At 25.2% G+C, this 14,493-nt stretch overlaps 3 protein-coding genes across 3 annotated transcripts; 1 reads left to right on the top strand and 2 right to left on the bottom strand.

The window, feature by feature from the left end:
• Positions 1-1,158: 1,158 nt before the first annotated feature.
• On the top strand, positions 1,159-3,281 carry SRAE_2000258700 (Homeobox domain and Homeobox KN domain and Homeodomain-like-containing protein; the record flags this gene model as incomplete). Its single annotated transcript, XM_024653672.1, has 3 exons — positions 1,159-1,368; positions 1,658-2,684; positions 3,121-3,281. 3 exons carry the CDS (start codon positions 1,159-1,161, stop codon positions 3,279-3,281), a joined length of 1,398 nt encoding a protein of 465 aa, XP_024507126.1.
• Positions 3,282-7,216: 3,935 nt separating this feature from the next.
• SRAE_2000258600 (RasGAP protein, C-terminal domain and Calponin homology domain and Ras GTPase-activating protein domain and Rho GTPase activation protein domain-containing protein) lies at positions 7,217-11,825 on the bottom strand (the record flags this gene model as incomplete). The annotated part of the gene is made up of 3 exons (XM_024653671.1): positions 7,217-7,439; positions 7,496-11,220; positions 11,466-11,825. 3 exons carry the CDS (start codon positions 11,823-11,825, stop codon positions 7,217-7,219), a joined length of 4,308 nt encoding a protein of 1,435 aa, XP_024507125.1.
• Positions 11,826-12,538: 713 nt separating this feature from the next.
• Positions 12,539-14,181, bottom strand: SRAE_2000258500 (Importin subunit alpha; the record flags this gene model as incomplete). The annotated part of the gene is made up of 2 exons (XM_024653670.1): positions 12,539-14,047; positions 14,104-14,181. 2 exons carry the CDS (start codon positions 14,179-14,181, stop codon positions 12,539-12,541), a joined length of 1,587 nt encoding a protein of 528 aa, XP_024507124.1.
• Positions 14,182-14,493: the final 312 nt, after the last annotated feature.

The raw sequence follows: 14,493 nt of genomic DNA, 5'->3' as shown, positions 1-14,493 counted from the left end.
AATAAATTAACAATTATTAAAAATGTATATTTCACGTCATCGGATGTTAAAATATCTGTCTGCAACTTCTATAACTAAATAATTTTTCTTCACTTACAATTCTCACTTTCGGTTAATTTTTCTCATGACCAAAAATTTTAAAGTTATAATTTGCGGGTTCTATTATATATTATTCAAGCTATCATTTACTTATATAATTTAACTATATTAATATGTGTATTATAATTTAGAAATTGTTATTTTATGTATTATAACATTTTGATCACCTTAATTTACTTTTGGGGCTTGTTTTTTATATGACATGATGTAATACAACACTTTACCTCTGTAGGACATAAATAGTATGGCCAATAAGAACATTTTGACCCGCCTCATCTGTCTCTTGTATTATTTGGTCGTGGGAGGTGTCATGTTATGTTGGCATTTTGTAACACATACAAACTTACAGGCGACCGGTTGTATTCCTCCGCCTCACAGGAGGGGCTTTAGAAGTATTACGAGGGTGCGCAGTCACTCACTTATCTTTATAGTCTTGGCCGACACTAAATGATATTGTCATTTGTGCGAATTTTGACTTGTTGGCTTCTTATTATGATTAATTTATAGAATAATTTAACTACCTCTTAATTAAATACTTAACAACTACCCATTTAACATTATAAGAAGAAAGAATTGATAAGTATTAACAAAGGAAGTGATTGATAGAATTCTTATCATGTATACATACACATCTACATTATATATATTATTGCAAGTATATAAATAATTATAAACACTATTATGATTACTTGGTATTATTATAATTTAATTTATTACGTGTTTTCTTTGCCTTCAACATCTCCAGGTGAGACTATGTTGCGCAGGCTATCATCCATCCTTCATTCTTTAGTTGTTACACACTATCTAAAACAATTCTTTTGACAACCTAACTGCCACAATATATTACCATGGAATGATTATGTGTCTTGTTATACAAACATGGTAGTTACAAACTTTTTTTTTTATTCGTATTAGCACTATATGTTTTCTTTCATTTTATTACGATTTTTACACCTCAAATAAACATATTATTTATTTTTCTAATCATTTTTCTATTTTAGCTTTATTATTTGAGCCTTAAAATAGGCTATTATATAATATATTACTATTATTATAGTTATGAATAACGATGCAATTAGGTTTTTATCTGCCAGTGGTCCTTTATTAGGTCCTGGTTTTTCTGGTTTTCCTTCTACTAATATGATAAATCCTGGAGCAGCTGCTGTTGCAGCTCAGGCTGTTGCTGATGCAAATAATTTTCGTGCAGCTTTTGCTGCAAATCAAGCCCAAACACTTCAATTTCCAGGTCTTTATCCACAATTAACACCGGTAAGTTATTTAATTATATATACATATAAAAAATTATATTTTTTTTTAACTAAATAGTTGTAATGTTGTATCAATAACATTTAATTAATTGAAGTTAATACTTGATTTTAATTATTTATTATTATATACTTCCGACTTCTTTTGTTTCTTTACACAATTTGATCTTTTTAGATAAAGATTCATCTAAAGTTTTTATTAACTAATTATAATGATTTATGATTTTTTTTTTATAATTTTATTATTTAACCTTTTTTATATTACATATATTTATATATATTTTTTATTTTAGGATATGAAACCAGATATGTTGGCAACAGCAGTTGCAGGAAGTGGTATGCCACCATATATGTTTGATCCATCTATAGGTTTTCATCCATATGGGGGTGGATTTGATGGTGGTAGAAGAAAAAATGCAACCAGAGAAACAACAGCACCATTAAAACAATGGTTAAATGAACATCGAAAAAATCCTTATCCTACAAAAGCAGAAAAAATTATGTTAGCTTTATTAACAAAAATGTCACTTACACAAGTTAGTACATGGTTTGCAAATGCTAGAAGAAGATTAAAAAAAGAAAATAAAATGACATGGTCTCCAAGAAATAGAACAGGTGAGGAGGACGATGATGATTTAGATGATATTAATCCAAATGAAAGGCCTTCATCTTCTACATCTGATCTCTTTGATTGTTCAATAAAAGAAGAAACATCAATTGATGAAGCTTCAACTCCACTTAATGAAACATCATCACCATTACTAAAAACAGAAGACCAATCTCCTAAAAAGCCTAAAATATGGTCTATTGCAGAAACAATAACATCAACACCTTCCTCAACCTCTGCAACCTCAATATCACAACAAGATAATAAATTAGTTTCATCACCAAAAGATAATTCATCTATATCACTTTCTTCATCAAATATGCCCTTCCCATCCGGTGTTTTTTCAAATGGCTTTCCACATCCTTTTGTGGGTACGGCAAATCAAGCTTTACCTAATTTCTCATTTCCACAAAACGGTTTTCTTCAATGGCAACAACAAATGGCTGCATTAGCAGCAATGTCAAGACAAATGCCTATGGGTATGCGACCAGAAATGTTACAAATGATGCAAGGTTTTCCTCAAATGCAGGGAAATAATTTATTTCATAATATGATGGCTGCTACTGCTGTAGCTCCACAAACATCATCTTCATCAACAACGTCATCCATTCCAACACCATCTTCTAGTGTGCCATTAGATTCTACTACTGCGCTGGCTGCGGCTGTAGCTGCTGTATCAAAAAATGATGTTTCAGAAGACAATTTATTAAAAGGTAACTATAAATTATAATACATATAAAAATTTTTATACATATATATATATTATAACATATATTTAACATAAGTTGTACAATTTTTATTTTTCGATTATGTCACATTAGGCTTTATTCTATTTAATTCACTTTAAAATATTTAAAGACTTATTGTTGACACCCCACAGACATGGTAGTTATTATATTTTCTTCTTCTTACGGTTACGAATGCCTTTTTAAAAATACACACATAATAAAAATTCAAAACCATTTGTCTTTGAGTGTCAATGTCGATTAGTGCTTAACTTCACATATCTACCATATTATATGATATCTTAACGACTGTTGTTTAAACAACTAAAGTGACACTCATTGAAATATATAAATATATATATAATATATATATATATATACAGTTAAATAATATTCCGTATATCTAATTATTTCTTCATTCTAGTCCAAACATCGGTACCAGTTAACATTAACAACTTCACAAGCAATGATGATAAAAAGGAAAATGGAAAATCAACAACATCAAAACCATCTTCTCCTGAATATAATACAAATTCACAAAAATCTGAAGATAATATAACATCTAACAATGAAAATAGTGAATAGTATAATTAAATCCTATTATTTAAAAAAAACAAAATAGCTTCAAATTATCAAATGATATGATCTTTTTTACTGTAAATTTCGTATATTTTAATATAATATTAATATTATTAAGAGTTTTTTTTTTTTTATTATTACTGATAATTTAAATTTATTTTATGTTAAATATTTAAATTTTACAATGATATACGGCATATTAACTGCTCAAGGGTATTTTTATGTAATCTTTGTAATATTAAGTTTTTTTTATATAATTGTTTTCGTTTGATATTAGTAAAATGCAAACTTTTTTATTAAAAATTAATAATGGTTAAAATTATTATTCTATTCATATTTTAAAGGGAATATAAATTTTGTAATAACAAAGATTGTCATTTTAAATACATTATTATAAAGAAGGAACAAACAGATTTTTATCTATATCTATATTATATACTCAAAAATAAATAGTTTCTTTTTGTTTATATATTATAAATGTAAAATATTTATAAAATTTTTTTTTATGTAAAAAATATGGCAAAATAAAAAAATATTAATCTATAACTTATTTTTATTCATAAATTTCTTTTTTTTTAAAATAAAAAATGGTTATTTGTATTGAATTAAAAATCATTAGTAATTAATTTATTATATTAGATTAATATAACATTAATAATGATTAATGTTACATACTTTAACACTATTATAATTTTATTTATCATTGTTATCTTAATTTTCTGCTTCTTAATAAAATTGATTATAGTATACATTTAATGGTAACATATGTTATAGCATGTTCAATTTATCATATTATCACTTTTTCCTTCATATACATTTAATAAAACAAACTTTACTTTAAAATTTTTTATTTTTTTTTTTTGTTATCATAAATATGATACGAGATGAGTTAATAGAATATAATTAAAATAGGCACAGTAATCTTGCACATCTCAATTTCCTGACAATGTAAAAGAGGATGTTTAATTATTATTATCATGATAAATGTTATCATAGAAAATTAATTCATGGAAAAGAAGCAAATATTTTGTGTAGGCAAGTTTGTATTACACAAATAAATACATGATGGTTTGTTTGGAAAAGATATTAAAAGATATATGGTAAGAGATAGCTTGCCAATTTTGAACACAAATATTTTATGGGAATGTAGTTTAGAAAGGGATAGTTAATAACTTTCTGTTTTGGTAAAAATTTTTTTTTTTTAAATCTATATAAATTAAGTTTAATAAGGAAAAATAAAATCTGTTTACAGTTTTATAATACTAATATAAATACAAAAAAAAAATTAATAGTTAAATTTAATAACAACACTTTTTTTTTATATCTATCAAAAAGAAAATCTTTATTATGAGTAAAATGGTTTTATTTTTTTTTTTTTTTTATAAAAAAATATCATTTTAATTTTTTTGTTAAAAACAATATATTTAGCATGAATAATTAAATGTCTATTTCCCATCTTCAAAATCCTTTATATATCAGAAATTATATCAATATTAATCTACCATTTTAACATTAAAAATATTATTATATTGTATATAGACAAAAAAAGCATAAAATGAAAAAAGTTTCCCTAGAGATTATTTAACAATGGCAAAACAAAATTAGAATTATTATTCAAATGATAGTTAATGTGACACAAAATATCTATTTATATACTCTAAATTTATTTATATAAATATGTTTAATATACAATTAAAACAAACAAATAATTTTTAGTGACAATAAATGTTAAAAAATAAAAAATGGATATTAATTTATAATAATATTAAAAAAAAAATTTTTTTTTTTATTAAATTATATTTCATTAATATTATTTATATAATAATTTTTTTTTTGCTTTGAAAATATATTACAATTTATAAAATTTTGTTTTTATTTTGATTAACAATGTAATAAATCATTTTTACGATAAGAATATATTATTTTGTTTAAAGTTTAAATGTGTAATGATTTCATTGTAATATTGATGTTAATTGAAACTTAAATGAGAACATGAAGAATCAACCTATTTTTGACAATGATATTATATTTATACATAAACTAACATTTCAAGTTAAACATATTTAAAAGGGGATTATTAATAGTATTAAAAGAAAATAAATTATCAGATTTTTCTTATCATTTTGTCTTATTTGATTTATTAACATGTGGTTAATTAAGGTTTTCTTTAATTGATGTTATTAAAACGGTTAGTTTATCTTTTTACTATTATATGGCAATTTATGTTAATATATATGATATAGATAATTAAATAAAAATGTGTTGAATATTTACTTTATTTACAACTAAATATCATTAATTTACTTGATTAAAAAAAAAATTAGAATTAAAGAATATATTGCTACAAAAAGTTATATCGTTTAAATAGTTATAAAGCAAAATAAATATGATAAGAAAATCATAAATTAACATACTTTTTCGTGTATATTATTATCCTAATTTATAATTCTTAATTAATATTAAAAATAAAATTTATTTGAAGGGAAAGGATAAAAAAAAAATATATATATAATTATATATATATTTTTTTAAATATGTAATTAGAGGATAAATTTTATTATTCATAAAGTTGATTAAAATTTCATGGCATATATATTATTGTTATATTATTATTATCTTCTTATTATCTCTTATTCACCTTAATTAAAATTCTTCAACATTTTAAATCGGATAAGTTATTTAGTTTGTATTGAATCTTTATTTCTAATCAACCACTTTATAATATCTAAAATGTATTAGTATCTATAACCAAAGACGGTAATTGACAGGTTCATCTTAAGCTTAATCACTTTCTCTTTTAAATTAACCCTTTATTATTTGTTGTTCCATCTATGCAATTCACGGTCAACAAAGACCAAAAAAGATTATCTGGTTATCCTCTTTACATATATCTTTTTTCATTAAAGGAAGTTATGCTTATGTAAAAGAAACCGACTACTATTATAATCAGTCAATTATATACAATCCTATAATGTGGATAGTAAAGATTAACAAGATCAAATGTAATTGAAAGATTATTTGCCATAAACAGAACATGTGAATTTGATATTTGAGTATAAAATTTATGTTTAAATATTTTTATTTATAAAATAAATTATCTTTAAATTATATACTATATTCTTATTTAGTTAATTAACAAATAATTTTCTAATACTCCAAATAGTATACTTTCACTTCAAATATAACATACTTAAACATATTTCTTAACACTCGTTTTCTAATAATGATATTGCTATCATATTGTTAAATATAAGCAACTTATACAATATTATTAGATCATTTACAAGATAACCCACTTTATTATTTCAATACTTAAATTGACATACTTTAAAAATTATTTTTTAAAAATAAAAGTAATTGTTAAAGATTGTTTAATGATAAAGACATGAGGAAGATTTTGTTATATCTTTCAATTTAATTACCATTACTTTTTCATACTTTAAAATATTGTTAAATAAATGAAGAAATTGAAAATCTTTTCAAATATCATTCTAAATTCTTAATGTATATCTTTAACAGATATCATATCGTATATATATTATATTATTTGTAATTACAAAAGAAATTGGATTTTAAACAATTTAAAACGAAAAAGGTCATCTTAATATAGTATAAGTCACTTTTACATAACTTCTTTGATTTATTGTTCAATTTTAACACTCCAAATTTACAATTTAATTCAAGACATATCACTTTCCATAAATATGACCTGTTAATAGGTGAAAATGTTTTTTTTTTCTAACCAAGTTTAAAAAGTTAACAGTTGTGATGCAACAATGATTTGTGAATTGCAAATTATTACAAATAATAGAGATAACTAAACCAGAAATTGGTATGTTCAATAAAATGATTACATCAAAAAAAGTATTTAGAAAAAGTGCTGTAAAATGATATTTTTATTATTAATGACTGGATATAATAAAAAGTAATAAACAGATAAATTATTTAGCATAAAATTTTTTGTTAAGGTAACCAATCAAGGGACCAACATTAAAAGAAATATCATCTATTATAGGAATAGAAATTATTTGATTAAATTCATGTTCTAATAATTCTTGGAAATTAAGATATACCATAATTGAATCCATTTTAGGTTTTTTAACAACAATCTCAAATTCATCTATTTTACCAGTAAAATTAATTTCAAAATTAATTTTTGATAATCTGAAAAAAAATATAGATATATATATTATTTTACTAAAAAAATAATTACTACTTACTCTTTATTGCTCAAAGTTTTACTCTTTAAAATTTCTTTTCTTATCAATTTTTCACCATTTAATTTAACACTTTTTGGATTTAATAATTTTTCTCTATCAGTTAAAAGTTTTGATGCCCTTTGAGATTCTGACTTAATCCTTGGTTTCAAACTATTTCTCTTCATATTTTCTAAACATGAATCTAAGAAAAGTTTATACTTTTCTAAACGATCTTCATAATCCTTTTTTTTGTCTTCTAAACGTTTTATTGTTTCTTGGAAATGGCCAATTTGTTTAGCACGATTTTGTCGATACTCTCCTTGTCTAATAATTTCACTAGCAATTTGATTAATCAATTCTTGATAATTGTTTTTACGTGAAACCATACCAACATTAGATAATGAAACTAAATTTTCACAAATTTTTTGTTTTTTTGCTTCTAATGATGGAAAAGCATCATCTGAATTATTAATTAATTCTCTATAAACTTCCTCATGTTTATCGTTTATTTCTGTTTCTAGTACTTCAGAAACTGTGTCACCATAAACTCCACACAATAAAAGATCTACAAAATATCTTTTTGTTTGAACAAACAATTCTTTTAAATCAATTGAAGGAGATACTTCTTCTGGTGGCATTGCCATAAGAGTTAATGTTAAATGATCACCAAATTTCTCTTCATCATATATCATATCAATTGTTTCAAATAATTTTTTCAATCTATTTCCAGATGTACCAAAAACATGTTCCTTATTTTTATCTAATAAACTAACGAGATATTTCAAATTATTTAATGCTATGTAAAGAGTTGGTTTTTGAGTTGGTGCAATTGAAGAACATTGATTTGCCTCGTAAATATGGTCCAAATTTATATTTTCTAGTGAATCATTTACTAGATCTAAAAATTTTTTATGTATTTCCATTATAGTTTCATTTAAAGAAACTAAATGTGGTTCTTGAGTACCATAACTTTTACCCAGTGAGGCATAACCAATTAATTTAGCTATCATATTTAATCTTTCATTTTGATCATCACTAAAAGTTAATCCACTTTCTCTTTTAAAAATTTTACCTTCAACTAAAGTTGGTTCAAAATAACATTTCCATAAAAAGAAAGATACCATAGCTGTAATTTTGTTTGTACTTAAATTTGGAAATTTATTTCTTAACTCAACTTGTGTAACTTTCATAAGATATTTTATACTTTTTGGAAGATTTAAATTATTCAATAATTGAGAGGCAAAAACTTTAGACCAATGAATAATAAAATTTTTAGATTCATCTAAAACTTTTACAATATCATTATCTGTTAAAACTTCATAAACATCAGTTGGAGATCTTTGGTGCTTTTCTTCAAACATAGAAGAAAGATTTAAGTTGATTCTCATCGAATGATCTCCAGATTGGTATGAGGCGTGGGTATCCTTAATTGAAATTCCTAAAAGATCATATGAAGGCAATGTTTGAAAAAATTCACGCAAAAATTTTGCTAGTTTATTTCCACTTTGATCATTTACATTAACAAATTTTTTTGGATCATTTGTAGAATCTATGTATTTTTTAAGAATTTCTCTGCATAAACTGACAAACAAAAATTCTTCTCTTTTTTCAGAAACAAAATTATACAAAGGTAACAATGCTTTTTCATATAAATTTTCATCATGACATACATAATAAAGATTGCTCAAATATTGTGGTTCTGTTTGAAGATGGAATAATAGTTGTTCCAAAGCAATTAATTGAATTTTTTCTTTTCTTTTTGTAGATTCTTGTGCATTACAATATGTTGAAATTTTGTTAGCAACCTTATTCTTATGAGCAAGTACTTCTTCTAAACTAATTCTATGTCTAACAAGAAGTCCAATTTTATGATCCAACTCATCAAGATCTAAATCCATATTTCTGTTATTAGTTATTAGCCTAGTAACTTGACTTTTTGTTCTTTCAAAAGTAAGTTCTTCCTCATAATCTAAATCTGTATTTTGAAGAAGATCAATAAATTTTCTAACCAAAGATAATGGTGGATCAGCGCAATTATATAAAGTGTCAAGATTTTGTTTTCTACGATATCTTCTAAAATTATCTTGTATAATCTTAGCTGCTTTTGTCTTTTCTTCAAGGTCCTTAATGTTGGCTTTATTTTCTAAATGTTTTCTAATAACTTTTTGGCCTTTAATAATGCTATCTTCATTTATCTTATAATAATCATCAAAACCATTATTTGTTGCTTCAATTATTTCTTCTATATCTAATTCAGTTAGAAAATCTCCTTCAAAAACCTCCTGAGGTCCTAGTGAAAAATCACTATCGTTTATATAAAAATTGCCAATATCAGTTTTGTAATTTATCCATTTTAACTCTTTATTTTTATCTATTCCTTTTTCGAATATTACTTTGTCAAATGTTGCTGGATACCAATGTAAAACATGATCTCTTATTATTCCATCATCATACCAATGAGTAGATTTCAAAGCTTCAATTAAATTGTACGGTTCTTCATTTCTTAAAGCAGAATTAATAAGCCATACCTCACGACTTTTTACTTTTACTTCATTAATTGTTAAATTAACTTTATTAACAAGAAGTACAATGTCATCGTAATTTAGAAATCTTACTGAACTTTCATTTGCAATCGTTGAAAAATATAATGGTAAAAATTCAACCAGAGCATTTTCAATTTCTAAACTTTTAAATATTATTTCTAAATTATCACTATGCTCATTATTTTTTAATTTTTCAATAAACTCCATAGCTTTTAAATCCTTATTTGAAAGATTGTTCATTTTTATAATAAATGTTTTTAATTCATTTTGACTCATAATCCATTCTCTATTGTTTACCTCATTGGTTAGACCAATATAATATATATCTTTCATGTTACTATAAATAATATTATTAAGCTGTAAATATTTATCCCCTAAAGCATCATAAACATCATCCACAGATCCCTGAATTACACATAATTTAACTTTCATACACGAATTACAAATATAAATAATTTCCAAAACTTCTTCTAAATTTAAATTATCTCCTTTCTCTAATCGCTTTTCTCTAAGTAATGTATCATAAAGTTCAGTAACGCTTTCAGTAACTTTCTCACCACAAAGTTCATAAAGAATTGTCTTTAAATTATTAAAATCACAATCACCAAGTAAATAAGTATTTAAGTTATGTAAGTTTTCACTATCATTAACATTATTAATAATAAATTGAATCTTATCATGACTTAAAATACCTTCTTCAGTTTTTTTTGCTGTTAATAATGAATTCCAGTAACCTGTACCATATTCTTCTTTGATGAATAGAAAATCACCATCAGTATTAGTCAATAAACTGATTAACTCTTCAACTTTACTTTCTTCACTTTCTTCTATCAATTGATTAATCATAAGAACAATTTTTGCTCTTTCTTTACCATCAGTTTCAAATCTATTGTTTAATATATCATCCACATCATTGAAAGAAGGAATATTCATATCTTCTAATCTTTCTTTCATTTTATCAATATCACATTGCCTAAATTCAACATTACCACTCTGATTTTTAATTGGTGGGCCTTTCCTCAATCTAAATAGATAAACTGCTAATGTGTAAAGACAATAAATTGTTCCCCAATTTTTCCCTTGATAAACATCAACCGTTTCAGGAATTATAATTTCTGGAAATTTAGCATAAGTCAAAGCATGTCTCCATAACATTATATTATCAGTATGTCTATATTGCAACCCATCTTTTACATATTTCGACTATAATAAAATAATAAAACATTATTAAAAATTATTGAAATAAAAAAAATCAAATACTGGTGAAACAACAATAAAATAAACAGCTTATTTTATATAAAGCTATAAAAAGAAATTATTTGCATAAAAATCTTTATATAGCAATGTATCAATACACAAGCTAATAGTCAATAAAATCATAAACAATGAATTTGATAAATATATTTTAGTTAAATTTAATAATATAATAAATTACAAAGAAAACTTACTTGATCAATGTCGTAAATCTTTGACAAAGGAACTTCTGTATGAGAAATTTTGTTACCGATTCTAGCAAGTAGAACACCATTTGAAAGATTTGCTTCGAGATCTATTGGAGCCGGAATATCTTCCTCATGTAGTATTTCACCAATCCACGTTCTTACTTCACTTAATCTACATAAATAATCATATGCTCTTCTATTTTTTCTTTTCTCATCCATTAATTCTGCACTTAATTCACCAATTTTAAAATCTAACTTTTCTATACGTATACCATTAGCATTTCCATCTAATTGCCAATGATTATCGCCTGAATTACTACAACCAACAGACATTTCATTTTGTATTTCGCTATTATCAGTCATCATAAGATTTTATAAAAAAAAAAAACTGAAACAATACAAAATACGTTTTAAAAATATTTGGCTAGTAAATTAAATAAAAGACAAATTTGAATATAAAATTATAATGGTCTACCAAGTTTAAGATGATGAAATGAATATTCAAAGAGTAAAAAATCTGACTACCTAAAAATCTCAGTCTTATTCATTAGAGATTAACACACAAAAGTGACTTTTGATACAATGTGACTAATAATATGCATAAAAAAATTATCACCAATAAAATAATTGTTCATGATGTCTTTAGTAAAATTAAGAAAATGGTGTGTAATTTTAAAGAAACAAAATTACATTTAATGAGAATACTTTTAAAATCTATTAAAAATGTACAATCATATACAACAAAACTCCTCTTTTACAAAGTTCACACCAATATCATAAAGCATGATATAATAATGTGACACAATCACTGGTATCTTTTTTTTTTGTATTTTACTTACACGCTGCCAATTTAAATTTAGATTTTAACATAACAATGTTTCGTAACGAAAAAGATAAATATAATAAATATCATCAAAAAGATAGTACAAAAACTATAAAGCATGTCTGTCGTAGCTATTTCAATATATTAGAGATGTACAATAATACTTCGAACAAATATTAATGTTGACAAAGTTTTATTGGTTAATTATATAATTCTAACAATGTAAACCTTCACATAAAAAGACAGAAGAATATATTTAAAAATTAAAACTACTCCTTTGTTGATCATTTTCATCAATCAAATCGTCGTCTTCTTCGTCGTCGTTAAAGAAATCACTTACAATTTTATAAGCCTGTTGGTAAACTTTTTCGGAGTCATTTTGTTGTAAGTTTTCTATAGCATCAAGTCCACCGCATTCTTCAATCTGATCCTTCATATCAGAAAGGTACTCTGGGTAGTTTTCACGAGCGATATTTAAAAGTCCATAAATAGTTTCTAAGAGGTTGACCAGAACGTCATTGTTTGTCGAGCCTCTAAGGGGAAGACACAGGATTTCCAAACCACCAACTTTCCAAAGTTCAAATATTTGTTTGTAGGTTCCTCCTTGAATTAAGTTAGAAACTGCCCATGAAGCTTCGTATATTGATTTAAAGTCTCCTTTTTTAAAAATACTTAGAATTGGTAGCAACAAACCAGAGTTAATAACCGCTTGGATTTGTTCCTGATTACCAGCAAGAACATTTGACAACAACCAGGCACACTCTTTTACAATTACTGGCTTTTCTTTGTTAATAAGATCAGCTAAAACCTTTCTTAAAATACCGGAATCAACAACAAGCTGTGTTAAATAATCATTTCCAGTTGCAAAATTTCCAAAAACACGAAGAGCCGGAGCAACGCATGTTTCATAACCAGAACTTATCATATCAACTAAGATCTTTACACACTCTGGTGTGGCAGCAATCATTATTTGCTCATCAGATCCATCAGTCATGTATGATAATGCCCAACAGGCATCTTGAATAACAGCTTTATCGCTAAATTGCATCATTGATAGCACTAAGGGAAATATTTTCCTCATTACTTCTAATGGTGGATGAGGTTGCTTATGACGGCAAAGATTGGACAAAGTCCATGCCATAGTTCTCACGGTATCAACTTTATAATCACCAATATGAGAATTCATATACTCAAGAACATCAATAATACCAAGTCCAATTGTATAATCTCTTAATTCATGTGAATCTCCAACAATATTTGCTATTGCCCAAAGACATTGATCAGCCAAAGTGAGATCAGATCCTTTACATAAACCTAAGAGAAGTGGACAGCATCCTGCTTTTACTCCAGAAATCGTTTGTTCAGATGTTCCAGAAACAACGTTAGTAAGAGACCAAGCACACTCAAATTGAATCTTATGATCTGGAACTTTAAGGCCTTCAACTAGAGCTCCAAGTAAACCTGCATTTATTACTTCATCAACAGGTGGATTTTTAGATCTAGATAATAAACGTCTGATAGCCTCAAAAGTTTCTCTCATTTGTTCAAGTGTTGGATTATTGGACAAAATTCTAACGGCTTCTTCCGGAGTAATTTTTGAGAAACTCTCTTTCTTAACAGTGGACAATGTATCAACACTACTCTTAGTTTCAATCTCATCCAATTGATTGTTAACATCCCCAACCATACGACGTTTCATAAGATCATTTTCACGTTTCTGCTTTCTTAATTCAACAGAACATTCCGCTCGCCTTCTACGTAGATCCTGAAAAAAAGAATATATACAATAAAACATACGTCTCATAATGACACAAAACCAACGTCATGTTTTCCTGCATTTTTGTATTGCTTCATACGATCATTCTCCTCTCCTCCACGATTTCTTTCACTGAGAGACATATCGACAAGTTCAACCTTTTAATTCCTAGAATTTACAAACGTTTAAAGCTAGAATTAATGGAGAGAGGTTTGAACAAAAAAAATAAAATAAAATCCGATTACATTTTTAAAAGAAAAAAAAAGACGAAAAAAATAAATGACAACGGCAATTTAAATGATATGCAAAGTTGAGAGGCGTCTACAAGTTTAGGAATAATGAAAGAAAATCTGGTAAAAAGAATATTTTATGTCATTTAAATTGTTGATAAACTACATAATACCTATCTTAAAATGTTATATTTCGCGCTACTTTGAATAGAATGTAATTTTTTT

The sequence above is a fragment of the Strongyloides ratti genome (assembly GCF_001040885.1).
Source record: "Strongyloides ratti genome assembly S_ratti_ED321, chromosome : 2".
NCBI classification, from domain to species: domain Eukaryota; kingdom Metazoa; phylum Nematoda; class Chromadorea; order Rhabditida; family Strongyloididae; genus Strongyloides; species Strongyloides ratti.
This window is presented reverse-complemented; position numbering and strand designations above follow the sequence as displayed.